Source organism: Scatophagus argus, chromosome 8 (assembly GCF_020382885.2).
Source record: "Scatophagus argus isolate fScaArg1 chromosome 8, fScaArg1.pri, whole genome shotgun sequence".
NCBI classification, from domain to species: Eukaryota; Metazoa; Chordata; class Actinopteri; family Scatophagidae; genus Scatophagus; species Scatophagus argus.
In genome coordinates this window covers 18,314,945-18,342,757 of record NC_058500.1, presented here as the reverse complement: position 1 = coordinate 18,342,757, position 27,813 = coordinate 18,314,945, and the positions used below count along the sequence as shown (strand labels likewise).

The following is a 27,813-nucleotide window of genomic DNA, read 5'->3' as shown; positions in this document are numbered from 1 at the left end:
TCAAGCAAGCAGCCAGCTGTATCAAACATATCGATGACTGACTACATTATTGATGAGAGAGATACTGGCTGGGCTAAAATCTCATAAACAGGGCTTGAAATGAACACCAAATATCCAAAGCCTGAATGTTACGTGGCAATAACTGTGTTGAAGAAAGTGACATTTTCTGTTACAACTTTGACAACTGTGCACATTGAAAAGCTTATGGATGTTTTGTTATGTTTTGTTTGTGGAGAAAACATTCTCCATCATTTTTAGCAATCTACAAAACAACATTTTATCACCATCAACTGCTGACATGAAACATCTGCAAAACCACCCAGTACACAGACTAAATTCCAGTCATTCTCATCTTGTTCAGTTAATCTACTTTAAGAGATAATTAGGGGAAGTCTGGAATATGAAACCATCGGGGTGTGGTGTTCAGTGGCTACCTATGTTACACAATCCACCTGACTTTGTATTGACTCCACAAATGTCTGTCATCGCCTTTGAAGCAAAATAATGAAATCAAAGAATTATAACTAAAAAATGTGATTGTATGTCATGAATCCAGACTTAACTTAAAATCTTATAAATCTATATTTTTGATTCAGTAAATAATAATAATGCAAAGCATGAAAAACTTGTAATTAGCTCATAGCTCATCGCTCTGAACGTAAAAAAAACCTCAAACAAAATTAAAAAAAACATGACAACCAACACATGTCAAACAACAAAGGTATTATTGCATATTAACTCTTATTAGCCTGTCAGTCCTTTCCTACCGGCCACTCACATCTGTTATTATTGGTCAAACGTTCCATGCGCTCCATCTGATTGGCTGCGGACAAGCCTGTTATCTATCTAACCACACCCCCGCTGCGACCAACTTCCGCTTCTGTGTCAGTCTTAGGCTAAACATAAAATTCCTTTTCATCTTTCTGGACCTGTCAAAACATTCACCCTGCACATACCACCGAGGTAAGACGACAGATATTTAACTACTCTCTCTATGGTATCCTGTTCTGTTTTCAAGGCGGCAAATTTTGCTTTGCCTTATGTATACAAGAAAGGTTGCAAAATACGCTAGTTAGCCACCTTTTTTTTCTTTTTTTTGTTTTAGCCCGCCCGCTAACGCTAATAGTATGATCCATGATGTCCTGTCAGAGTTGCAACCGTTGTAGTGTTAAGAACAAGCAGTTTAATTACATTGTTTTAATCAAAATTGTCGGCTGAGGTTAATCAAGTTTTAATATGACAAGCTAGCGTAGTTGCTAATGTCAGCAAACAAGCAAACAGTTCCCAGTAGCATAGCATTTGGGATGGGTTCCCCTTGGTGCACAACGAGTTAAATGTTAAGTTGTCAGTGAAGATTTCACTGCCAACACCAACTGATGTATTTATTACTAATTCTGATACTCATCTGGGTCTCACGTATTAGTTAGTTGTGCTAAGTTGTCAAGCATCATATTGGTACTGCTCTCAGTTCATATCTGCTTGAAGTGAAATGTGAGGGGGGCATATCCTGAAAAGCCAAACAAGAGAAGGATTTGAGAGTCGTAAGGAGAATAATGTATGGAACCTCTCAGATTCTCTTGTGTGAGAAAGGCTTAAAGCCTATCGAGTTATACGGTCTCATCAAACAGTGAGAATGTTCCCGTGCCTGTTTGACTTCTCACTGCCTCCATCGCCATCTAGATCTGACTCACAAGACAGACTAAACAAAGCGCTGTTTTTTAATGTTGGTGTACTATAGGTCAGTGACACCAAGGCTTACGCTTACACAGCAGGCTGTTGTCTGAGGTAGACATAACTCTTAGAGGCAGAAAATGTATTCCTGCATCAACTGACCTGATGCTAAAAATTGCTCACACTAAGACAGAGAGATTACTTAGTTACGTGTCCTGTTCTTGAGTACATTGAAAAATATTTTCACTACATTTCATTACAATAAAGGAAAAAAATGTACTCACATATCTGATACATGTATTAAGGTAATTATACTCTTTATTCTCTTAACATTATATTTATTTTATGGAAATGCATCTGTAACAGTTGTTGCTAGACTGACAGTATGTTGAATGTTTTGATGAAGCTAAGCATTTCACATTACTGAAGCCAAATTTCAGACTCAGTTCTTTAACATCATTTAGTCATTTTGATAACATTTACAGATTTAATGACGAATTAAAAGTCTTTCCTGTCATAGAGAAATTACACTTGACATTGCTTTTAAATTTAAGGTAAAAGCATGAAGTGTCCGCAGGACGGCGCACACCTGCTGATTTTATTGGTACATTACACATTAGACAACAGACCATTCTCCTTGGAATTACAGCTGTTGTCATTTTGTTACGCATCTTCCTCCCTAAGGTGCCTTAATTGCCCCCTTAGTTAGTTGCTATGACGATGGCCTCCTTTTGTTAGGGGATGATCTCACTGTATCAACAAACTCTAAGGAACCAAATGACACAGTTATGCATAGTTGACAGATTTCTGGATTTTGATTTATCGGTTGTCTTGATAAGACTTTACTTACACCTTTTGAGATATTTCAGTTATGCACTATGTCTTTCTGACTTCTGTCGTTAAATTTAAGGGAACAGGAAAGAGATTTTGCAAGGCATGTCCTAAAAGCCAGATTTCAACACAGCTGGGAGGAATGTTGCAGTGATGGCATACCAGCACACAAAGCAGATGTAACATCAGTAGGAACACAATTTAGTTTGGCAAGTTGTTGCTCTTGGATTAGAATGTATTTTGTGGGGGTTTTTTGGGACTAATTTGATGTGCAAACATAACTTAACATAACTGTAGATTTCCCATAAATGTTTGTACTGCTGCATGTTATTATGTTTTATCTATACCATTTGCTTTTGTGTGAAGCACTTATATTATTCACATTTGTCTTTTTGTTTTGTGCGTCTTTAATCTGCAGTGTGTTGCCACATGGGGATAAAGCAAAGTTTGAGCTAATGCTAGTCAGGGCAACCATCCAGGCAACAGAGAAACAATCATGTATATAATTTGAGCACAGTAACAGGTAGCCAACCAGAAGCCTGTCTGATACACAGCCTTTGTATTGTTTTGCTCTGCTTTGATTGGCTCATGATCACAGGGAGTGCATGCTGGTCTGCAGGGTCAGACTTTAAAACAAGCCTACTATAGATCCACTTTAGATAGTACTGCATAATGTCATTATTGGCCAATATTGGTGCTAATAAACAATACACAAATATTGATCTGTTTTTGATTTCCAGTCAGTTTTTGTCAGATTGTGCAATCAGCAGTTAAATCAAGTACTGTGCTAATTAAAAACTCACATTAAAAAAAAATTAGATTCTCTGCTTAATATGCTCAGGATAAATTTGGATGCCACTTTTGATGCAGTCCTTGTCGTGTTTTGTACAAGACATCATAAAGGTAGTTGGTCCTTGTATTCTGTGTAATTTCCTTCTGCAACAGTTTCCCCCAGGAAAGGTGGTTTAGTGTTTTTTTGTTTTTTGTTTTGTTTTTGTTTTGTTTTTTTGTTTTTTAATACATTGTATAGCTACATTTCAGGGCTTTGGGGAGGTCACATGCACACTGCAAGAAGTGTGATTGGCAGCTTGGTTTACTTTTTATTTTCACTTCCATCTTTCCTGTTCTTGTTTACTGATAGTAAAGGCACCTTCAACAAACACTACTCATTTAGCTAGCTGAAGAGGGACTTTGTTATGTCTTACTTTTCAGTACTGCCAGGCGACAAAATAGTTTCCGATCTTGCAAAGTTGCACAAATAGAAAAACTAATACAAAATTGATGCACCAATGAAGTAAAATAATATAAACACAGTTTGTCCTGTGAAATGAAAGTGTATCTTGTCTTGCTAACTTTGAGACAGTCTCAGAACCCATCAGCTAGCTAGCAGATATATGGATTATGTGTAATGGCTGTCCGGGTGAAGACCTCTTCTGTGTGCCGGCCACTGCTGACAGTCCGATTTGCAACTTGAGACACGTCTTTCATATTTGATTAAATTATAACCCTTGTTATTCACAGTAAACTGATACGTATATGCAGATAAATAAAAAAAATCTAATAAAAAGCTAATTTGTCATCAAGCTTTGAGATTCAAAGATATCAAACAAAGCAACAAATTTTCTTTTGATTGACTAATTAATTAATTGACTAATTGTGGCAGCTCTAATGTGCAGATATCTGTTTATAGAAATTAACCATGCACAGGAGCAAAAATCCAGCTAAACCAGATTTTCCCAGCTGAGCCAGCCACACACCCGCACAGGACTTATGAACAATGCTGATCACCATTTATATGGACTCAAGTGGGAGTGTCAATGTGTTTGTGTTTAAGGGTGGACACATTTAACAAGTTTCGAGGCAAGATGCTGAGCTAGCTATCTTCAGTCCTGTGTGAAAATCAGACTGATCGTAGCAGGTTTTACTTCCTAGCAGGTATCGCTGGAACAAGCTGACTCACACTGCACTGAATGGTGGTTGGGTGTGTGTGTGAGATAGAGAGAGAGAGAGAGAGAGAGAGAGAGAGAGAGAGAGAGAGAGATTGTGTGCTCAGCATCCTGCTCAGAATGAGACAGTGTCGTGTTCCTAAAGCATTTACACTGAGTTTTAGAAGGAGGAGATGAAGAGGGCAGACTCATCACCTTATTCAGAGACCCAAAGGAACTTTAGGAACACTTCAGGATTGTCCTCTGCATGAACTAATTCGACATACTCATTGCAAAATTCATGAATTTTTTTCTTGGAAAATCAGGTCTTGAGCTATTTTTTTCATTTGTCGATGATGGACATAATGTCTTTCCAAATCTTCAAATCAAGTTGTCATCTTAAAACTGGAAATTTGCACTACTGTCTTCTGTCATCACTGTCTTATCAGCTTAGTGCTATTAGTTTGATTCATGTGAATGTTACATTAGGTTTTTTTTGAAGTAGCTTTTTAAGTATGTGTGTGTGTGTGTGTGTGTGTTATGGTGTTTGGGTGGGACAGTGTTTATCCTTTTTGCAATTTTCTTCTACTGATGTCCTAATCCAAGGCTGAATGGCTGTTAATGTAGAACTAGCACCAGTCTCAGTGTCTTATAGTTTCTAGTAGATTTTAGTAGATTAGTAGATTTGTTTTGTTCAGCAATTGTGAGGAAAAATGAAGATAACAAAACATATTTACTTTATCATTTTGTGGAGCTTTCTGTATATTTGTTCGACCAGCGAATCAGTTTCCACAATAGAATAAAGTACAAACACCTCAAAATTGTTCCATCCCATACATTCGATCACTGTTTATTCCAAGTTTTGACATGACGATTTCAATTTTTGTTGCAAATATATTGTTTCCAAATACCTGGGTAATTGGTCTCCTTGATTACTAATAATCACTATCTGTATTGGCCCTGTTGTTTATCTCCAGCTGGCATGACTATGCATCTGTGTGAAGTTAAATTTACATTATACTTAGGCGTGGCCTATATGTGGTCTCTAGGGATCGTTAGGGAAATATCGAATCTCCATTCTCCACAGAAATGGAGTGGACATAGTGTTGAAACTGTAGTGTAATCTGCTGACAGTTCAGGCTGATGTCAGGCAAAGAAAAGACAGGACAAAAACGAGGTGAGACCGGCGTCTGCGATACCAAGCTGGTTTGTTTGACGCATTCGCATACGCAGAGCAGCGCAGGCATTAACGTCACAGCCACACACAACCATGACTTTAGTGTGGATGTTCTTCTTCTTTGAGTGAAGAAGATGCAAAGCTCATGTAAGATCAAAGTAAACCGAGGAGGACTACTGCAAATGTGTTCGGAACAACAAACCTAATCAGACACTTAAAACACCAGCTGCATTTCAAGAAGCTAGTAAAGGAAAAGTGGCTAAAGTTAAAGCTAGCCAGAGTGACTAGCTCTGGCTAGCAGACACAAGCCAGTAGCCTCTCCTATCTTTCCTTGGTATGAGCAGTGAAAAGATCAAAGCAGTTACAAGGAAAATTAGAGATTTCACGACTCTGGATGTTCTCCACAGCTGAGAATAGAGGCTTAACTGCTGTTTGCTTGCACTTTACTTCATGAATGTCTTTACTGAGGTGGTTTGCTCCATAGGTGCTTCTATCATCAGCTCTGGAAAAAGGCAGTATGTTTAATTCTTTTTTACCACTTGCCAGATCAGGCAAATGAGTTGCTAGATCTGCTAATCCTAAAAACCCTGGACAAGTGGGCAGTCCTTAATGTTGAGCCCTTATGAACTAATGGTCCATTTTCAGCCTTTGATAAGGTGTACAATTCACAATATTCACTTCCTTCTCTTGAAATTTAGTGGTTAGCTCATGCGTTCTCATTTATCATTTTGTCAGCTGTACAGTGTGTGATTTAAGCTGACTGGGTACATTATAGTGGTACTTTGCCTTTTGAGTTTTATTTTCATTCTGCTGAGCAGTTGTTTATGTGGCCAGCGGTGCAAGTCCCGTCTCTGCAGACTTGGATTAATGTTAGTGATATTAGCACTCCTCTCAGCGGATGTAGTCTGACAAGTCTTGTGATTGAGGTTCGGTGAATTTGTTTTCATACTCGCAGTGTACATTGATAAAAAGTTATTTGTCAGCTGTTCACATTTAGACTCTCCAGTGGTTAAGGTCTTGTGATATGCACTTCCATTTCCCTTCCCTCAGGCAGCACTGATGCGTTCTTCTACAGATGAAAAAATAGAAATGAAATTTAATTTATATGTGAAACAGTATGAACAAGTTGTTTAGTGTCCTGTAGTTTTTTTTCCGCACATTGGTGTTTTGTGTGTGTGTGTTGTACGGATGAAAACAGTGAGTCTTGGACATAAAATGAAGCTTTAATTTACCTACAACCTTGTATACAGACCACACAACCACAAAACAATCCTACATAGTCAACTATTGTTCCTCATTTTTTCTTCTGATAGACTGCAGCCACAGCAAAATTACATTCTGTGTTGGCCTTTCTCTGACACACTGGTCTGCCTTTTCCCTCTTCTGGGATTGGCAGATCAAACCCATTCCCCTCATCCTAATCTTGATCTTCTTGCTATGACCTCTACAGTGCTTGCTTGGTGGATTTGAATAAAAGGACACATAGTTGTTGCAACATCTGTGCCTCAGAAACAATTTTTATTGAAAAATATGCCAATTCAGAGGATAGTTGGATTACTTGAATTATGTTCCTTGTTTTGTTTTTTTCTAGTTTGTGCACTAAAATGTTGGTGAGCCAAGAAATATGTTCAAGGATGTGCATAAACAAAAAAGCAGTTTGATATTTTGTTATATTTTTGAGCTGTGTAGTGTTTTGCAGAATTAATGGATATCATAAAATTCATTTTGGTGCCTGTACTTGTGTGTATATGATGCTAGTCATTTTTGACCAAATAATCTCAGGAACAAAGCAGCCCCAGGAACCGAACTGGACTAAATCAAGAGATCAGGATGTAATACCCCCTTCATCACAATATTTATTCTAGTGTTGCAGTCTGAGTAAAAACTGTACACTAGTTGTTGCTGTCTCAAATATTGTTTTTAACTAGTCAGAGGTGTTCAACACAACATGTCTCCTGGGAGCTCCCAATTTACTCAAAAGTCCTTTTTATTGTGGGTTACATGAAAGCTTCATATGGTTTATTTCACAGTTTCAGTGGAGAAACTGTGTGTTTCACTGTGTGTGTGTGTGTGTGTGTGTGTGTGTGTGTATGTGTGTATGAGACTTGTGGTATGTGTTGTGCTGTCTGAAGAGGTGTGTCACCTCTTGAAGTAGGTGTGTGAAAGGAGAAAGAAAGGTGTGTGCATGTGTGTATACAGCTTTATTGGTCAGTACTGGGCTTCATGTCGCAGCAGCTCTTCGATGAATTTCTCTCTCCTAATCTCTCTCTCCTTCTGTGTCTGGTCCTCTCTGTCCCTGCGGCTTTAAATGTTTTTGTTGGCCCTCGGAGGACAGCACAGAGACGTTGCTAGGCTAGCATCTGTACACTGGACTTATGAATGGAACAGCCGCATTGGTAGGTTTGTCTGTAAGGTTTTGAATGGTTGTTAATGATGTTAAATGCCATTGGAAAGTTTGGCTGTGGGGTTGCTACAGCAACAAGGTTTGGCATTATTAGTTTGTTTTAAGAGGGGAAAAATGAGAGGTTGAAACCCATGGGGTCAGCAGAATTTGTTAGGTTGGAGCACTTGATAACAATTTGAATCATGTTAGATTGCTTTGATAAATACTGCTAGGTACTGGTACTTTATTGTATTGCTCTTTGATTGATCCTTTGTCAGTTGAATATGTTAAATATGATGGGGAGCATACTCATGTTCTATATGTAGAAGTTTAACGGTGAGGTCAAATCTGTATTTCTTTAGCATGACTGGAACTCTCTGTGCATTTTTTCTTTTCAGTATCCATAGTTGTCTAAATCAGGATATGCTATCATTTTAAGACCTAAAGCATTTGAAGTCTATACAGTAAAAAAACAGCTGTACTCCCTACCACTGACAGCTCTCAAAAACTTGTTATAAAGAGCAGAAAAATGCTTGCTCTTACTCATTTGAAAAGTTTAAAAGAAAATGGTCTCATATTTCAAGATCTGTCTGTTAATACCCTCATGTGCAAAGTTAACCATGACCCTTTGTCTTTATAGGAATATCAATAGCTGTCTAATCATAACTTTAATGTTTGTGTTCTTTTCAATTGAACTGAAACTATGACACCTGGTCTTGAGCAACACTAGTCTGAAACAACTTTTATACTCTTCTGCTTTTTTGCCCTTATATTGTATGAGAGTAGAAACACAATATTAACCATATTTTTTAACAGTGTTTTCAGTGTTATCATTTTATTTAAACTTGGTATTTCTGGTAGAAAAAAACTAAAATGAATTTGACCAGAAAAAAAAAAACTGTTCAAGTTAATATCACCAAGGTGACACTGCCCCCTGTTACTAAACTTTATCTCCACAGCCATTATGACAAACAAGTTCCCTTGTATTTGTGCGTATCTAATGGAATAGAAGCACATTAGTTTGAGGTCACTTGTGATAAGTTATTGCTCAAGTATGGAGGAGGAGTGTGTTTGCGGGGTATGCATGGTGCCATTTCTGTCATCGTTACGTAACAGCTCATAGGCGTGACAAAGTGATCAGAGAGTTTCTTGCAACCAGTCTGAGAGCTCTCTCTATGTGTATATGATTACTATAAGATTATACTTAGTAAAGATTATGATATATCAGAGATAGTGAAGAATTTAATCTCAGTTTTATGTGTAGTTGTTGATATACGGCTAATGGATGCACAAAAACTCATTCTGCTAATCACAAAAGAGAAATAATTTAATAACTTTAATCAGGACCATGGCATTTATGACAGTAATTGAGTTTAACATCTTAGCCAAGATTAATTTCCAGATATTGCGTTGATTCTCGGTTCCTGTTTCTTTTCAAACATGCAGACCAAATTATTGAAGTCTCCATGTCGAGTGTTCCTCCTCAGCTGTGTTTCAGGAACACTTAAAGGAGCAGACTCTAACATCTTTAATATCAGAAAGGCCAACCCCAGCCTCAGGGTTGTAGTTCAGCCAGTGGTTGTAATACTTTTTCACCACATAATCAAAGGAACTTTCATATGATCTACATTGCTTCTGTGCACACCAACCTTAAAAATGTGTCAGGTTTGAATGGGTTACAAACGAAGAACAATCTAAAAACAGGAACCTGGACTGTGTTGGCTGCAGGGACTGCTTGGCAACATGACGCTTCCTGTTACCTAATACAAAGTAAGAATTGTGTATTGACTCCCAAACATGGCTTTTGCTGATCGCTGGAAGCATATAATATGAGATTATGAGGTTTGAGCTGACTTAAATATAGTTAAATCAATTTCAGGCTGGATACTGAAGGATTCCCAGTCCGAGGACTCGTGAATTGCAGCCAGTAGTGCTTTTCAACAAAGGTGGGTGGCCATACAAAGAAGACTTTAGAAAAATGTGCACTGCATGTAATGCAGTAAATATTTATTTAATAGTAATATTTTTTTTCTTTTGTTGTTGTGTTTTATAAGAATGAGTGTCAGTTAGTTTATTGACTCAAGGAGTGGTTGATCTGGCCAAAAAATCTGACTTGAAATGTCCCGTACATTACAGCTACTCTTGAAGTAATCTATGAGTTTGTCCAATAAAAGGTATAGTTGTTATAGATGACCTAGCAATGAGTGATGTTGTACTGTTTATGAAATGTCACACAAGGAACAGCCATGTGAAGTAATTCATATAATCAGCATAGCCATCTCTTTTTTTGGCTGCACATCTCTCAATTGGTATGTTCATGTAAAACAGCTTCAAGGTTGGTCATGATCTAATATTGTTTGATTGCCCATCATTAATTGCATCAAACCAATAAGGCAATAGTGTTATTGATTGCAGTGTGAGTCACCATAAGCCTTTCTGACTGTGTTAGTTAACCAGTTCTGTGTTTTTAGCGCCTCACTGAGTTTGACTGGGGGGTGCAGTTGTACATGCTGCCTATTTTAGATCTCAAAAATTTACAAGGAAGGTGCAGTAAAGCGTCATTATTCTTGGTATGAATGGATCCTACAGTTCAGCAGCAGTAGGGCTGTAAAGTGTTGTCTAAGCGATGACCAAATTGGTCAGCCTGTAATAATTCATGCAAATCAGATTTCAGCACTGTTTGCTTTATTCACAGATATCCAAGTTTGCATCATTTACCTTTGCTGTTGCTTCACAGCAAAGTTTTCACTGAGTGTTTCCAAGATGCCATGTTCAAGGATCAAATATTATTATGCACTGAATTTACCGACTAGGAGTAAGCACACCAGTGCCTTTTTGTTCGGAAGATGATATATTGTCAAGGGACTCAGTAGCTGGTACAGCATGACATAAAGGTCTTAAAATATTTTCAGTAAATTTGCTCTGTTCTGGTCTACCAACAGTGTCAAATTATCAACAGAATCAATGTTGTGCAGAGGGAGAAATAAAACATAACAAAACTGGGGAACCTGTTTTATGTTAATTTGTAAGTGTAAGTTAATTTTTGTTTCATTGACCTGATTTTGTTGAGATTTGTGTGATGTTCACAGAGCACAGGTAAAACATTTATTTCTAAAGCAGTGAAACACAGAAATGTAAGCAATATGGATCAACAAGGCCACCATTGTGTCCTCAGACCATGGAGACACATTTTTGATACTTGAAAAGTTCCTCCAGTCTGGATTTTAAAGATGCACTGCTGAACTATTGGAATTTTTGGGAGTTTCCTGGTTTATGGCATTAAGAGTACACAGGAAATGTCAGGCTTTGTAGTGTGGATTGCTTGACTGATAAGCAGTTAACTTTAAGTCTCTCTGATTTTTGTTTAAAGGGGTTAGTATATGTGTTTGACAGACTAAGAAAGATAGGTTTTATTTGGTTAAATGAAGCACATCAGTATATATTTAATAAAAGCTAAGCACCTACAGCAAAAATAAATGCAAAGTTGAACTTTGAATGAGCTCTTAGAACAGCCCAATACCAGCTTCCACTCTGTCCACCTCATTGATTGTGGACACTAGGCCGAAGTTCATTTCTGTTCTGAAGGCGTTACCTTTACAGAGGTAAAACCCTTCCACTGTGTTGAAAAAGGCAGAGTGAGAGGGAAGCAAATGAGAACAATTGCTGTTTTCCCTCATGGTAATTTATAACTAATTATTTGTCTCTTTTGGAATTTAATTTCACCGCAGGTATGTAAAGATTTTGTGATTTCGATAACCTTAGCTATGTGGTTTTGAGAAAATACTCAATTCTACTCTACTATTTCTGTGTTATCCAGAGGTGAGTCTGTGTTGTTTACAGCAGTACCCTTTCATTAAGAATAAAGCCATTTTCAATAGAAAAGCCAGTTCAGATGAGTGATTGTGTTCAAATTAGGAATGATGAACAGTTTGCTCAATGCCAGTTTTCTATTCCTAGAATGGAAAAGGAATAATCCACCGTACTATGCCTCTGATTGGCTGGTACTTGCTTTCGATGGCTGGGTTGGTTACGTTTGTCATGAGGTGGTTACGTTTATGCCTAGAGAATGATGATTGGTTAGAGTTACAGTTAGAATATCAGGGTAAACTAATCAGAGGCAGAGTAAAGCAGGTCATTCCTTCGTCGTCTGGAAAGTAATATTTCCTTGTTCCATGGCTACATATAAAGTCCTAGACTGCATTCAGAAATAGCCAAGAGCCTCAGAGTTACTAATTAATTGCCACAGGACACACACAGGGCAACATTTTGATGATTAGGTTTGACCATGTTGGAAATACTGAGGAGCCAAAAGACATTTTCTTTTCGTGGCCCTTTTTATTGATCTCATCCTCTTTCTCAGCTTTCTGGGCATGCAGAAATATGTACCCAAAGTGCTAGTATGTTAAGCATGACACCAGACTGTGATATGTTGAGACTGAAAAATGTTCAGCAGATTTATGCAATAACAAACACTTATGAGTAAAGTTATTCCAATGTTGCGTGAATGTGGTCAGGACACACACTTTATTTGTTTTAAAAATCTAACTTAGGAAAAATATAGTTTTACACAGACAGGGTATTTATGTTGGTGCTAATACTAAGTCTCTAAGTTTGTTTTTTTAATTAGATAGAGGAATATGAACATATCCTTATCAGGGCTTAACAATGTGGCTGTTTCACTAATAGTTGTGCCCAGAAATAGATATGTCTGAACTAATTTACAATGTACAAGCAGTGTGAAAGTAAAAATTACAACATACCACTAATCTCTGATATTCACTTTTAAAAACCCATGTGTCCCATATGTCTCCTATGTGTCCCCTGTAATTTTACTGTATCTAACTTCAGTCAGGACTAGGATGTTATAAATCTCTCGCATTTCTGCAAGTAAATCTTTAGGCTCATCTGCTGCTCATCTACAAATGAGTTAGTGTGAGTCAGCATTTATTGTATTTGTCAGGTAGGTTGCGTTGTTGTGATGAAACTGATTGGTGCCAATTTGATTTCCTTGTTGTGGTACTAAGGTCAAGCAAATGGGTTACAGTGTTGAGAAAAACAAGCAGATATATTATGTGTCATCATGGATCACATTCTGTATCTCTGTGAAGAATGTGGTGAAGTGGGCAGTGATACTGTGCCAAACAATGAGCTAATGATAGAAATAAGATATTACATTTTTATACGACACAATAGTGTGATCTGCTGCTCGTATAGTGAAGTGTTTCCTTCCAAAAGCTATTTGAATTTAAAGGGTGACTAATTGGCTGAAAGAACCTCCTTCTACTGCCCTGATTTTTATATCAAGTGATTATGATTATGTTAAAATTTTAATTTGTTACTTAGGAATTTGAAAATTAAAGGCCATTTTGGATCTCGAGTTTAAAATGTAGCCAGTGTACCAAACAGAAGGTAACAAAGACCCCAAATGCCTGTGACAGTGGTGTCCTGATTACGTAACCACTGGACTAGAAAACTCTCTGTTTGCACTCAGTGGGCCATGATAGACAAGCTTGTTGCTCAGCCAGACTAAACAGATTTTCAGCTGGTAGGTAGCTGGAAGTGACCCTCAACGTTTCGTGTCATCACGTGTCATCTGTGTGAGGACTACTGCAGTGCTCTTTTCAGTCCTCTTAGCATGTTGCTTTCTTAAAAGCAATCTCGTTGCTCTGTGTTGCTGAAGATTCCCCAAGTTTTGAAAAATATCACAGCATAAAGGTGAAAATATCTAATTTTTCACAATGCTGCTTAAAAGGCTTGATCTTGTCTTACTTTCAGTCCTGAGTGGTTCTTTTCATGGTTTAAGAAAGGCTCATGGTTTACATTCATCATTGTTGAGTAGAGCTGCAATGTCTCAGTTATTTTGGTCATATTTCAAGCTGTTTTTCTTAAATATAAGGATGAATTATGAATTATAAATTGAATTTGTCTTATATGGTAGTAAATGAAGTCTTTTGGACTAAAGGACTAAAGAATCCATTTGAAGACATCACTCTAGTCTCTGGGAAATTGTAAAAAAAACATTTTTCACTATTTTGTGATATTTCATGGACTAAACAAACATAATAGTAATCATCAGATTAAGTGATAATAAAACTAACATTGGTTGCAGCCCTTATCATGAGTAAACTCATATACTAAAGATGGTGGTGGTGTTGTTTTTATTGTCTCCACAGGTTACTAATTTGCTTCCCTGAACGAAGCTGAATGAAGCCACAGACTGAACTCTGAAGTTATCAGCTGTCCGCCTATCATCTGTTGGTCAAACAGCAGACTTTCTCTGACTGACATCTCCTGGTGTCATTTCTGTGTAGTAAAACCAAATTTGGGAAAATTCCCTGCTTGGATATTGAACGAACATTGTGCTGTTGCCTTGGTGACACTCCAGAGGGACCTTGATCGACAGATCTCCCTGCAGAGGAACTGTGAGGGGCTGCCACCAAAAGGAACATGTTCTAGAAGTTGTACATTTGTCCTGAACGACTGGTCAGCTTTGACTCTAGAAGATGAGCAATGAGGATGAGTTCTACGACGCCGTCACAGGTGAGTGTACTTGTGTGTATGTGTGTACGCACAGATGGTCTAAAGATTTTTCCAGAAAAGACAAAAAAATTGCAGCAGTGTGTATTTTGGCAGTTGCGTTGCTCATTATAGCAGTTTTGATGTTTCCCTCTGCTAGTTCAAAACTAGAAAGTTTTTCCTTGGAGACAATTCACTAATTCTGCTAGTAAAATGCTGTAAGTAATGCCAGAAATCTTCACACTTAAACATCATTCCTAATGTTGATTCTGCAGCTTCTGTGTATTATTGTGAGACCTTACAGAATGAAATTAAATATCCATGTGGGTCAGTAATTTAATCAGTAATTTTTAAATAATCAGTATTTGCATCTTATCTTATCTTCTTGAATCATGACCCAGTTTTAGAAGAAGCTGCCAGTTTTAATTAGACCTGTTTTTATCTCCATCATAGAAGCGTAATACCAAACAGTGGAACCAAACCCGCCTCAGTCTGATGATTAGTTCAATAATTCAGACGTCTGCTGTCTAGCAGCCATGATCAGTAATGTCAACACATTGGTTTCTGTGAGAGTTTGTGGCTATGTTCGCTTTTGTATGTTTTTGTACTTTATTTGCACAAAGAAAGAGATGGAGCAAAAAGCAGTTAGTCAAATCTGTGCCCAAATGCTCAATTACAATGTAAATTCTTTGTTTTATTTATTTATTACATAGACAGAGACGGGCTAGAGTCAGGGTATCAGTTGGGTAGTGATGCCATCCTCCCCACACACGCTTATTTATGTTTTATCTTGAGTGGTTTCAGATTTTTGCTTCTGTGGATGTATTAGATTAGCACTCCTCCACATCAGCTGCCATGGGATGCTGTGCATGCTCATGTTACAGTTGCCATGAAGGGTATGATATCCATTAGCTAATAACAAAATACATTTGATGAGACTGAATCCTTAGAGTTTCTCACGATGTTCTATTTGAGTTTTGTGTTGCTCTATAGTTATGACTATTAACTAAAAGAGACGTTGCGTGGCTTGCATTCCATGGGTGTGACTCACTGTACTCCTGATTTTTGGAGAGTATTTCAACCTTCTCCTGATTTTGGAACTTTATTAAACACCTTGAAGTTGTAGGGGCTTCAGTTCTTCTGGATATACTAACTGATATGATGATGTTAGTAAAAGTCTTGCAATAGTGTAAACGGCATTGAATCATGGGATGCAATAATGAGAAATAAGATCAGGTAGGCCTACCTAAGATCAGGTAGGTAGGTTTGGTGAATATTTCATTGTAGTAGAAACATTGCTAGTCTCAGGCCTCTTGTGAACATTTAATAGCTTGGTGCAGAGCTGAATGAAAAGGACGAAGATTTGGGGAAAGCAGACTGTTAGTTTCTGCAGCTATTAACACATTTGTTTTGTACCTTTACTGCAGGTTGCGTTCTTGTTGTGTGACATTGCTGTCACAAGTGTGTGTGTGTGTGTGTGTGTGTGTGTGTGTGTGTGTATTGACATGACCCCGCCTGTCTTTGTGTCATTATTATGATCGCCTTACTAATCTGAGACAGATGCAGAGCTGGGCAGATGTATTATTCATTAGTACATGAGGACAGGGTAAGCTGTGATCAGCATCAGGTGGTTTCAAGCTTGGCTTATCATCTAGTTCCTGTTTTTCCGTCATTGGATAGCCAATTTCAGATGATAGCAGGACTTTCCTCAGGAACAAAAGTATTGTATTATAGGAGTCTGTGGTGCTGTCTGTATCTGCAGAGATCCTGCCCCCTGCCTGTATTCTCTTATTTCCTTAATGTTTTGAGGTGTTTCTGTTTGTGTGGTTTTTTTTTTTTTGGTTCTCTAGTATTAACATTTATCCATACAAGTATCCAAAGGAACTATTTTCATATTACAATATATATTATAAATATAAAATTTTCTGAGTCAGTAGATAATACAGTCTTAATGATTGTATATGAAAGTTTTTGGGGTTTGTTTGTTTGTTGCTGTTTTTTTTTGTTTGTTTTTTTTTTACCAAAAAATGCTCTGTCATGTTGCTGACTCGGTGTTCCTTTCTCATCGACATCTGATCAATTGATGGCTTATTCTAATCTGGTCTGGCTCTTCAGTAACACTCAGTTCCATATTTCCATAATATATGTTCCTGTGAGAGGCCATTATGTCACAGTGATATCAAACCTGATATTTTAACAATACGTACTTCATACTTTTTTTAAGTGCTTGTACTGGACAGCTGAATACGTTGTGTTTACTAAATGATAAAAAAAAACAAAACATATGTTCTATTTTAAGCTATTGTTAGGCCCCACTCTGAAACAACAATTTAACCCTGCAGCACTAGATATTCACATACCATGCTCATGTTCTGGCTGCTGCCCAGGTGCAGATCTCCCCAGCACGTATTCCCATTAAACATTTACTCTTCCGTCCTATGAAGTCTCTTTAAAAAGTGACCCACTGCTGTGTCAGGGAAGAGGTCAGTATAAACAGTTTTAGTGAAATTTAGTGAAACAATGGCAAGAAATGTGTATGAATGCAAATTTACTGCATTGTCTGAATACGTACAAATATGAAATAAATATTCATATTTGACCCAAACTCAGCTGCCAGCAGGGAGTCCAGTGTGTTTGTTCAGAAGACTTATTTTATTTGACCTTTCTGTGTATTTTACCTGTTGCTTCTGGTTAGACTTGTGAAGAAGCAGATATTCTGTCCAGATCAACTAAAACACAGTGTCACACTTTCTCTCCCTCAGGCCTGGATTCAGACGAGTCGTATGAAGGGGCGTCAGAGTCCAGTTTCAAAGATGCGCTGGTGTTTGACGGCCGCAGTCAGAAGAACAACGGATCAGTGCCCCAGGAGAACGGCATCAAGAAACACAGGTACTGCTGCATTCCTGCACCACATTTCACCTGCAGCCTGTATTTGTTCTTTTTGCTGCTGTCCAGAAACTGTTTGAATCTTTCTACTGAAACCAGTACCTTATGTGTTGGCTCAAAACTCTTACTCTTTAAAGCAGAAGGCTTTTTTTGTAGACATTTATTACTTTTTTTAATGATATAAACATTTTTTTCACACTTTTTCATTTTATATGAAAAATAATCCGAACCTGTAAGTCAGAACGCGTTCATTATCACGACAACTGAATTCGGAAGGTGTATTTCACTAAAGTTGCGGTTACGTTGAAGTGCTTTGGAAGAGGTAGATTCATTACAGTGCACAATGTATAATAATTACATGCAAAGAAGGACACTGACGATGCGAGTCCAGTGTACTCAGTGATTTTTGTCAGGACATTCTGTTAAATAGTAGGACCTTTATCTCGAAACTATCATTATCATGCTTCAAGAGTGGCGTGACTTATTCTGATTGTGCAATGTTCTAGATGTGGAATATGATTATGTCTCACACAAAGATTTATCATAAAAGAAATGAGAACAAAAACAGGAACTGCTGTCCATGCAGGATCGACTTTCCTGACTCATAACATAAAGGCATTTCACTTGTGCTGCCACAACTGAGACCTTATGAAACCCATGCTATGTGTTTAAACTTGAGCGAGAAACTGTTTTTCACCCCCAACTTCTTCTTTTAAGAAAATAAGTGCTGAGTGTCAGAAACTGGGCTAGCTGTGTGTGTGCGTGTGTGTGTCTCTTCTCTATTCATGGTCCAGTCATTTGTTATTTTCTTCATTTCCTTTCAGGGCATCATTACCTGCTCCCATGCTTTCCAGAAACTCTGTCAGTATCTGGAGTATCCTGAAAAAATGTATTGGACTGGTAAGACTCTGCAGACTTGAAATTAAATCCCACTTTTCTACATATACGGTAAATGACAGCATCAGTATCCTGATGACTGATGGCAACTGCTTAAGATGGCCGGACTACTGAATATTTTTGGGCCACTTAGATCTTTGTGTGATTTTAGCCTGGAGTGGTTGATATGGTCGGCCTTGTCCTGATGTTGTTGTGCTTTTCACAGGAGCTGTCAAAGATCACAATGCCAATCGTCCTCAACGAGCCACTGAGCTTCCTCCAGAGAATCTCAGAATACATGGAACACACATACCTCATCAACAGAGCCTGCTCGCTGTCCGACTCCATAGAACGCATGCAGGTCAGAGACACACACACACACACACACACACACACACACACACACACACACACACACACTTCATCTGTCATTTACATGCAGTTTTGCATGTAAATGACTGAACAGATGATAGACAGGTGATAGACAGATGATAGACAGATGATAGACTGAACAGATGATGGACAGGGGAGAATACATACAAGGTCATGGTTTTTTAGCCATAACCCATGCACAAATTATGACACAATGGCACATAAATGTCTCAGAAAATAAAATGATAAAGTGATGATATTTTCTGTGACATGAAAATGTTTTCTGTCAACAGCACAACTCAAAACAGAGGGGCAGATTGTGGTCTGACTGTATTTTTAATTTTCTTTAATTTTGTTTGTAATTTTATTGGCAAAAAAACTACTCAGTTTCACTAGAAGTTTTCACTACAGTGCATTAAATAATGTGAACACATGAAGCTGTTAGGTAAGCAGTGCTTAGTAAGTCATAAAAAATGTCAAATGTTTATTTCAATTGTGCTTTTGATTGTAACATGTTTAGTTAAAATCAATTACTAAATGTTGCAGCACATTTGCGTTCATTATCTGACCCCAGAATATGAAGCACAGGTGGAAATAAAAATACACACACACATAAATATTTTCATGTCGCACTCACACTAACAGGATCTGTCATTATTTGTCTACAGGCAGTAGCTGCCTTTGCTGTGTCAGCAGTTGCGTCTCAGTGGGACAGAACTGGAAAACCCTTCAACCCTCTGCTGGGAGAGACCTATGAACTCATCAGGTACACACACACACATACACACACACAGAGAGAGAGAGAGAGAGAGAGTGAGTCCTGTTTAACTTTAAATTCATCCTTTCTCCTCTTCGTTTCTGTCTGCAGAGAGGACCAGGGTTTCCGGCTGGTATCGGAGCAGGTATCCCATCATCCCCCAGTCAGTGCCTTCCATGCAGAGAGCCTGGCCGGGGACTTCATCTTCCACGGCTCCATCTACCCCAAGCTCAAGTTCTGGGGCAAGAGCGTTGAGGCTGAGCCGAAAGGGACCATCACACTAGAGCTACTCAAGTGAGTCCAAAAGAGGCTGGTGAAACTGCGTATGTGTTCATATCACAGTCATTTGATCCTGAACCAGTTTCTCATCACCACCTGTCGTTTTTCCTTGTCCCGTCCTGTCCTCCCCAGACACAATGAGGCGTACACATGGAGCAACCCTTACTGCTGTGTACACAATATCATCCTGGGAAAACTATGGATAGAGCAGTATGGCACAGTGGAAATAGTCAACCACAGGTAAACTGTACATCACACATGTAGTTTACCTTTTAACAGAACAAAGATGGTGATTCAAACACGATGGCTCATAATGGTTTCTAATTATGCATGTATTAATAATAGAGAAGCTCTGGATAGAATAATACCCATACAACTATTTTTATTTTTTAAATTAAATTATTATAATTAAATATTTATAATAAGAATATAAAATATTTAAATCAATAAAACTTCAGTTAATAAAATATTCAGCCATCTATGGGATTCATTGGCCTTCACTGACTGTCAACACACACACACACTCACAAACAAACTCCCACTCTCCAGTCTTCAAACATGACTGCAAGAACTTAAGTGAAAACTCTGGACAGAGGTTAGTGAATCATATTCAGGTTCAAATAAAGCACAATAAGACTTGACACTGTGACATCTACTGCTCTCAGAGCTGTTCAACATTCCTGCCTGATGCCTTCATGTGCATCATTTTTCAGACCTTTATTTATTCAGAGAAGCTCTGCAAACCTTGCAGTGTCTTCATTTCTCTCACACTCTGCATCATGTTCACCCAGCAGGACAGATTCACTACACTTTCACACAGTTTGGAAGCACTGAGCTTTACTGCTTACTGCTCTCATTGGATAAGAGCCTTTCACATAAAAATGGGAAAATTCAATCAACATTCATTTCTGCACTACTTCACCACACCTTCAAGGAAGACTTTAATGAAGTTATTGTTGTTCAGTGAGATTCTTATTATATTATATAACATTTTTTCCTGAGGACCACAAACCTCAGACTGAGACCTGAGCCTCAGTTTGCATTTTGTTTATAATTGTTTGCACAAGTCAATAAAACAAAGTGATGGAAGTTGCGTTAAATGTTCTTGTAATGATTTTATTACATATTCTTTCTTAAAAAGAAAACAATCCAAAAGTGCCAGTAGTGAGGAATGTTGATTTTAATTTCACTTTTTAAGTTCGGTTCACCATAACTCAGAATAAAGCTAGTGAAGAGACATTAAGTGCTTCCTTCTCTCCTGCAGCACTGGAGACAAGTGTGTGTTGAATTTCAAGCCCTGTGGGATGTTTGGCAAAGAGCTGCACAAAGTGGAGGGCTACATCCAGGACAAGAGGTTAGAGTTTGTCCTTCTTTTGCTACATCAACTGCAGTATGCATGCTCTGTTATTTTATAGCATTTGAAGTTGTTACACTAATCCGCTGCTTCCTTTTCTTTCTCTGCGTGTTACGTTTCTTCCTCTTGTCCTCTGTGCACCTCCTTGTTTATCTGTTTTTTCTTTTGTTGTCCTTTGTTCTCCCTTCACATTGATTCTCTTTTTCCTCTTCCCCATTCTGCCTCTTCTCTCCCCTCTGCTTTTTATCTTCTCCTGCCTTTCTCCTCACCTTGCCCCTCTTCCTCCCATTCTTCTTCTGCTTCCTCCTCCTCTCCTCCCCCCTGTGCTCTGTCTTTCTGTCTGTCCAGTAAAAAGAAGCACTGCGTCATCTATGGGAAGTGGACTGAGTGCATGTGGAGTGTCGACCCTCAGGCCTATGAGGCCCACAAGAAGTCAGAGAAGAAAGGAGACAATAAGAAGAACAAACATGTGAGAGCAAGTTTGAAATCTGGAACACCTGCCCCTCTTTAAACAGCTGCTTGTATTTCTGTTTTCAGTGTTGCATTCTTCTGTAACATGGAGTGAGTGAAGCCCCTCTTGCAAATATAAAATACTTAAACACAGTATTGTATTTGCTCTATTTCACACAGATTCTGAATATTATTGAACTGATTCTTTTTTACAGTCAGCTTATCTGATTTTGGTGTTGGTCCCATGTATTTCTTTTCTTTTGCTTTTGATTTCCTTTTGGTGTCCACAGCATTCTGTGTGGTCTTCTCCAGGTAAACGAGCAGCCTGTGTAGGTTGGTGCTGAGCTATTCAGCTTTAGTCTGCTTGGTTATTTGTAGTAAAGCACAATAGGTGCAAAATGTGTGTAGCTTTCTTGCTGGGTTTGTAAAAAGCTGTACTGAAGCACAACATCTAGAGACCAAAGCTGTGATGTAGCTGGTATGTGTATTTAGATACAGTGCAAATGAAGTTATTTCTAATGTGACTCGAGATGTAACTTGTCCCGGAACATTTTGATTGCACCATTTTAGAGTAACAACAGTTACAGTGAAGTCTATCATTTCCAGGAAGAGCTGGATGGAGCAGAGAACGATGATGCAGACGACATGCCTGAAGTCCAGGAGACGGTTTCTGTCGTCCCAGGAAGTACTTTGCTGTGGAGGATAGACTCCAGACCTCCACACTCTGCTACAGTATGAAAACACACACGCAGTAAAATAACAAACACCATCCATGTCGCTCACAGACATGAAATAAGAAATGAAAGATTCACCTTTAAATTTTTCATTCTGGTCACGGTTGTTAATCTTTTCCATTGGATTTCTAACAAAATGATGTTGATACACTGATTTCAGTCAGTGGCTGAGTAGATATGTCACACAACATAAATGTGTCTCTTGACTAAATTTACACACAAACACACACACACACACTCATAATATTCCTAATTCTTCCTTCCCCAGATGTACAACTTCACCAACTTTGCAATGTCTCTCAATGAGCTGGAGCCTGGCATGGAGGCCATCTTGGCTCCCACAGACTGTCGTTTCAGGCCAGACATCAGAGCCATGGAGAATGGCAACATTGGTAATTTGATTTAAAAAGTCCTTTATTGGTTTTTACTGGAGTTCTGTTTGTCTGAATATACAGTGACTGTTTGGCAACAGTGCCCTGCAGACGTTCTCTCAATATCAGAAAAAATCTCCACACTTTCCTGCAATGCTGTGTTTCTGCTGCCAAACAACACATCTGAAAGAATCTTGTCTTAAATGACGTCTCATGGGATACAAATAGACAATGATAAGACAGTGCTGCCCCCTGGTGCATTTCTCTGTCTGTCTCATGTCATCTTGTTGCTCTGCGAGAAAAGAAGTGTTTTTAAAAAGATGTGAACAAAACTTCTCATTGAATTCGAACACTAGTACCTTTTACTTGATCTGTGTGCTAAATGGTGCAATCTCCATATATGTGTGTTTGTGTGTGTGTTGTGTTGTTCCTGTGCAGACGAGGCCAGTAAGGAGAAGGAGAGACTGGAGGAGAAACAGAGAGCTGCCAGAAAGGAGAGAGCTAAGAATGATGAGGAGTGGTCTACAAGGCAGGAAACATGCATACACATTCATAGTAGCTTTCAATGTAATTAAACAGGCTGTACAATCATATCTACTGCTGTAGCCTAGTCAACATGTTGAAAGCTATAAAAGATCAGTTCCATCCTGTTACAGAAACACATCTGTTACATCTCAGAATCAGAATCAGAATCAGAATTCCTTTATTTATCCCCGAAGGGAAATTCTTTTTCGTACGTTTAATCTGTGTATCTGTGTCTTTCAGGTGGTTCCAGATGGGCACCAACCCACACACCAGCTCCCAGGGCTGGCTCTACACCGGTGGCTACTTCAATAGGAACTACCACGACCTGCCTGATATCTACTGATAGCCCGCTAGTCTCCTTCCTCCTCTTACTCTTCCTCCTCTTATAAGCCGCAATGGTCTGCCTGTCATGGAGAGGAATGTTAAGAATCCACAGTCACCTTCATTTCACTCCCTTCATCATCATCCTTTAAAGTGACCGACACACCCAGCTCAGATTGGAAAGACTCACAGAGACACCAAATGCCCGTCACTTCTGTCAAACTGCTTGATGTCTACTGAGTCTTCAGGTCTTTTTTTCATGTAAAAGATTTTACATCTATCTTCACTTCAGCCTTATTCTCACCATCATGTGAATTTTGTCATATAGCGACCAGCAAACGTTTTCCATCTCTCTGCCCTGACATCGTTAAGAGCACAAGAACCATTTTATTCCTTCGCAGTGGCAGAGAGTTGGTACGTGTGAAACAACATTTATCACTCACAAATCCAATCTGAATGTTTAATATCTTTAGAATCAGAACTCTCTCCTCTGAGAAGCTTCCTGCCAAGCCTGCGGACAGCGTCATTTAAAACGTGTGTCATTAATGAGTAAATAACAAAGCTACATGAAGTAAGACAATAATAACAGTGAAGATTTGTGGACGTGGACGGACACCTAGTCAGTGGGGAAATCAGGGACGTGAATCTTCCTTTTACTGAAGGCAGCTCTTGAGGTTGCTTTTTCTGTTTTGGAAACTTTTAAAAACACTCAAAAAATAAATAGTGCTCTTCAAGGAGCAACATTTAAAGAAATAGTGCTGTTTGTAATTGGTCACGAAAAATTGAATGCAAGCATGAGCTCATTACTGTCTATGTGTCATATCCCTAAAACATTTAGTATCAACTGTCACTCTCAAATTTACTTTCCACTTAAGGTTTATAGTCAAGACGTCTACTTCTACTAGTGGAATGTGCAGCTTGAGCAGGACCAGACCTGGGATCAGAAACGAAACCACATGCGATCTGATGTTCTCCTGCATGGAAACATGAATGAATGGAGTGTAGGTGGCACAGCTGAGATATTCACTTCCTCATAATGTACCTTTGATGTCTTAAACTTGGCCTGTAGCTTCTGTGCATCTGTAAGAATGGCAGTTGGTTTTACTCCCAGTAGAAATGTCCAGTATGACTAACTCTGCTCTACTTTTTTTTTTTTTTTTTTAAGAAATCCGCTGTTCAGATCCAGAGTTCATGAAACTCTGAACTTGAATGTTAATATGCAACTTGGATTGCTGGCTGCCTGCACTGCCTGCTAAGTCAAACCTGAGCTTTACAGATATGCAGACAGGCTTGGCACAGGTACAGAAAATTAGATTTTTAATTTTTGGTTTGTTAGAGTTTGAAGTCTCATTTCTGATTCCCTTCTCGTCTGCAGGTCAGAAGTCAGGATTTAGCAACTCACATAGATTTCCTCTTTAAAGAAGTGACAGAACAAGGTAAAATCTTATTGTAGCCGCATTTCTATGGGAATCTGAACCAGGAAGACAAATTTCACTCCCACATTTAAATCTCACACTGTATGGAGACATTTTGACATCAAGAAGATATTTAATTCCATCATTAGACGCAACCATCTGAGTGAAATGACAGTAATGTAATTGACAACACTGAGCAGATGCAAGAACAGAACCAATCCATGTGCATTCATCATGTGCATGGGTGTGCACACACTCAAAGCCATATTAACAGAAGTGTCATATAATGTAACATGCACCGTTAGATATTTTGCTGTCCAGCTGGATCGGCTGTTAGAGAACGGATGGATTGCTGAACTGAAGTCCAAGGGCACAGGCCCAGAGAAAGAAACACAAGTTACACAAATTGCTGTCAAGGAGATGCAAAATAACTTGGAGTTGACGAAGAACTACAAGACCTAAAATGACCACAAAGACAGACAAAATGACAAGAGGTGACACTTAAAACAACTACAAAGAGACACAAAATGTCTGACAGGGACATACAAAGTGACTACAAAGAGATGCAAATCAGAGGCACACAACAGTCATAGAAAGATTGAACAAGATGGACACTGAACAGCAGTGCTCATGTTCCCATAATTTGTCCATGTGGTTTTCTTGTTCTCCAGTTGTAGTAAAAAGGACACTTGCACCATCAAGAGTTTAATTCTAAAACAGTAATTAATAAAAAGAAAGTGAAAACTACTCTATAGAATGTAAGCACAAAAGAGAGCTCGTAGGCGACAGAGTGTAACACAGCTGCACAGACTGGGTATCTGGTATTTGTACAAAGACTCTTAACTCGACGAGACATTCTGTGCTCAGTGTGTCTTTCTTCTGCATGTTTTGAATCAAGTTAAGTGTAGTGGCTCCACGTCCGACATGAGACACAACATTGTGACTCTGAGTTGCGCCCATTAAATATATATTTGGACTTTAGCTGCTCTGACGCTTCATGTTGATGATACAAATACGTGATATTTAGATAATTGACTTTCAGTATTTTCACTGTCACTGCAGCCAAGAGAGAGACTTTCTGTTTAGACTTGGGCTGAAATCCAAATGCAGATGTAGGATCTAAATCCTGTTGACTGGACACCAAGCTACACGCAAACACCTGCAGTAAAATATCAGACAGGAACAGCTTTACATTAAGTTTGTAGATTTAATAGGTAGGCCATGCTGAAAAAAAGTATTGTTTTCAGGCATTGTAGTTGGGATGTTTTTATTTATATATATATATATATTTTAGCGGTCTTTATGTTGAGATAAAATTACAGAGCCAGCATTGAATAAAATTAAAAATCCTGTCATCTGGTACTAAACTGTCAATGGTTGTTTTAATTTGGCTTGTTCATGTAAAACCCCAGTTTGTCTTGCATCAGGATTTTGATTTGAGGTTACAAGGCTCAGCTGTCCAGCTTATCTTCACACCATAATACATTACCTGCAGACCTGCTTGTACTGGTGAGAATGTGATTTGTTTTTTTCTTTTTTTGACAGCAAACAACTAAGAGCTCTCTGTCTTTTTAAACAACACAATGGGCATGGAGTGCAACAAATCTAATGAGCTGTAGGTGATTTTATGTAATTTTGTTCTGAAAATGTTGCTCATCATTTTCCTGCATGTTTTTCCCTGCAAGTGCATATCAGATGTTTAAAAATCGCATTTTCATCAGTGCATTTAGGAGCTTTGACGTATTTCACAATACCAACTCTATGCAACTTTTGCAGCTCAATATGAACAGGAAATGTCTGGTCTGTTAGTGTGTAGTAGCATTACATCCCCCTCCAACAACAGGCATACACACACACACCTTCAGCTTTTGCCTTGAGTTGACGTATTTCCAAATAATGACTTTGCCCTCTTCATTCCTTAATATATTCCAAATAATTGGATATGATTCTAATGTGTTGAATTACTTGCCAGTACAACCAGCCATGTATCACATCTTGGACCAACTTTTTCTTTGTGCCTGTTCTTTAAATGTATTTCGGTGTCATGCTAAATATCTGGATTTGTCAGTTTGTTTTTTCATTCACTTTTTTTTTTTTTTTAATTTATGTGTATTATTTATGATGTTTGAACTTTTATGAAAAAAAACTTTTGCTTGCGTAGCCTGTCTAAACAGCTCTTAATTTCTCTCTTTCACTGAAACACAAAATTGAACTGGTTTTCTAGAGGAGCAAAGCATCTAATCAGGGCTTGAAGTGAACGTCTTTCACCAGCTTAATGTGTACATTTTGGTGTGACCGCACCAAGCATCAGATTTACTAACGAGTACGGTGTGTATGTAGACCTCTGTGTGTGGAATCACTCTCTTGTGGGGAAAATCTCAAGAGTTCCTTTCATGCCCAGAATTTGTCTAAAAATGTAAATTTGTCATTAAAAAAAATCACAAACACTACTTGAGTTGTACTCACAGAAGGATGTGAGCTTAACACTGGTCAAATGCTGCAGTAGTAAATGATTCCAAACAGGAACACCAGTCTTTATTAAACTGTAGTTTGAAACCATCTTAGCAGCTAGTAAGTATGAACAGCCGCATTCATCAGCACTGATTCAGACTCTATCAGTCACTAAACTAAAGCTCTGTTGTTTAACCAGATCCAAGTTGTTATGTTGCTTTTGAATGTTGGTTCTTCCTATGAAAAAGTCTTCACCCTCCTTCCCTTGGACTGTATCATGGGGTTTTCGATGTTATATATGTGTACAAGTGCTGCACAGAGGTAATCACAAGCAAAATGGCATATTATATTGTGTAATTGATTTATTTTTATAGTATTTAAACAGTTTTTGGTGACAACATTGTACCAGATGTTTTATTTTGAGGTGGGAACTGTAAGGGGTCGTTTCCATTTTGTGGACAACCTAGATTAATGAATTGGGGGAAATGTCTACTAATAAAATCTTTACTTCAGTTTTGA

At 38.4% G+C, this 27,813-nt stretch overlaps 1 protein-coding gene across 3 annotated transcripts; it reads left to right on the top strand.

The window, feature by feature from the left end:
• Positions 1–827: 827 nt before the first annotated feature.
• On the top strand, positions 828–27,813 carry LOC124063116 (oxysterol-binding protein-related protein 2-like). Of its 3 annotated transcripts, XM_046396437.1 has the most exons (15): positions 892–963; positions 9,867–9,933; positions 14,161–14,527; positions 17,266–17,392; positions 18,214–18,289; positions 18,492–18,626; positions 19,306–19,403; positions 19,506–19,688; positions 19,806–19,913; positions 20,938–21,027; positions 21,376–21,496; positions 22,084–22,209; positions 22,480–22,603; positions 23,021–23,111; positions 23,348–27,813. In XM_046396437.1, exons 3-15 carry the CDS (start codon positions 14,491–14,493, stop codon positions 23,448–23,450), a joined length of 1,419 nt encoding a protein of 472 aa, XP_046252393.1. In that variant the 5' UTR covers positions 892–963; positions 9,867–9,933; positions 14,161–14,490; the 3' UTR covers positions 23,451–27,813. The 3 variants fall into 3 exon arrangements, with proteins under 3 accessions (XP_046252392.1, XP_046252393.1, XP_046252391.1); XM_046396436.1 differs by lacking the exon at positions 9,867–9,933 and having other exon boundaries at positions 828–963; XM_046396435.1 differs by lacking the exons at positions 892–963; positions 9,867–9,933 and adding an exon at positions 11,560–11,715.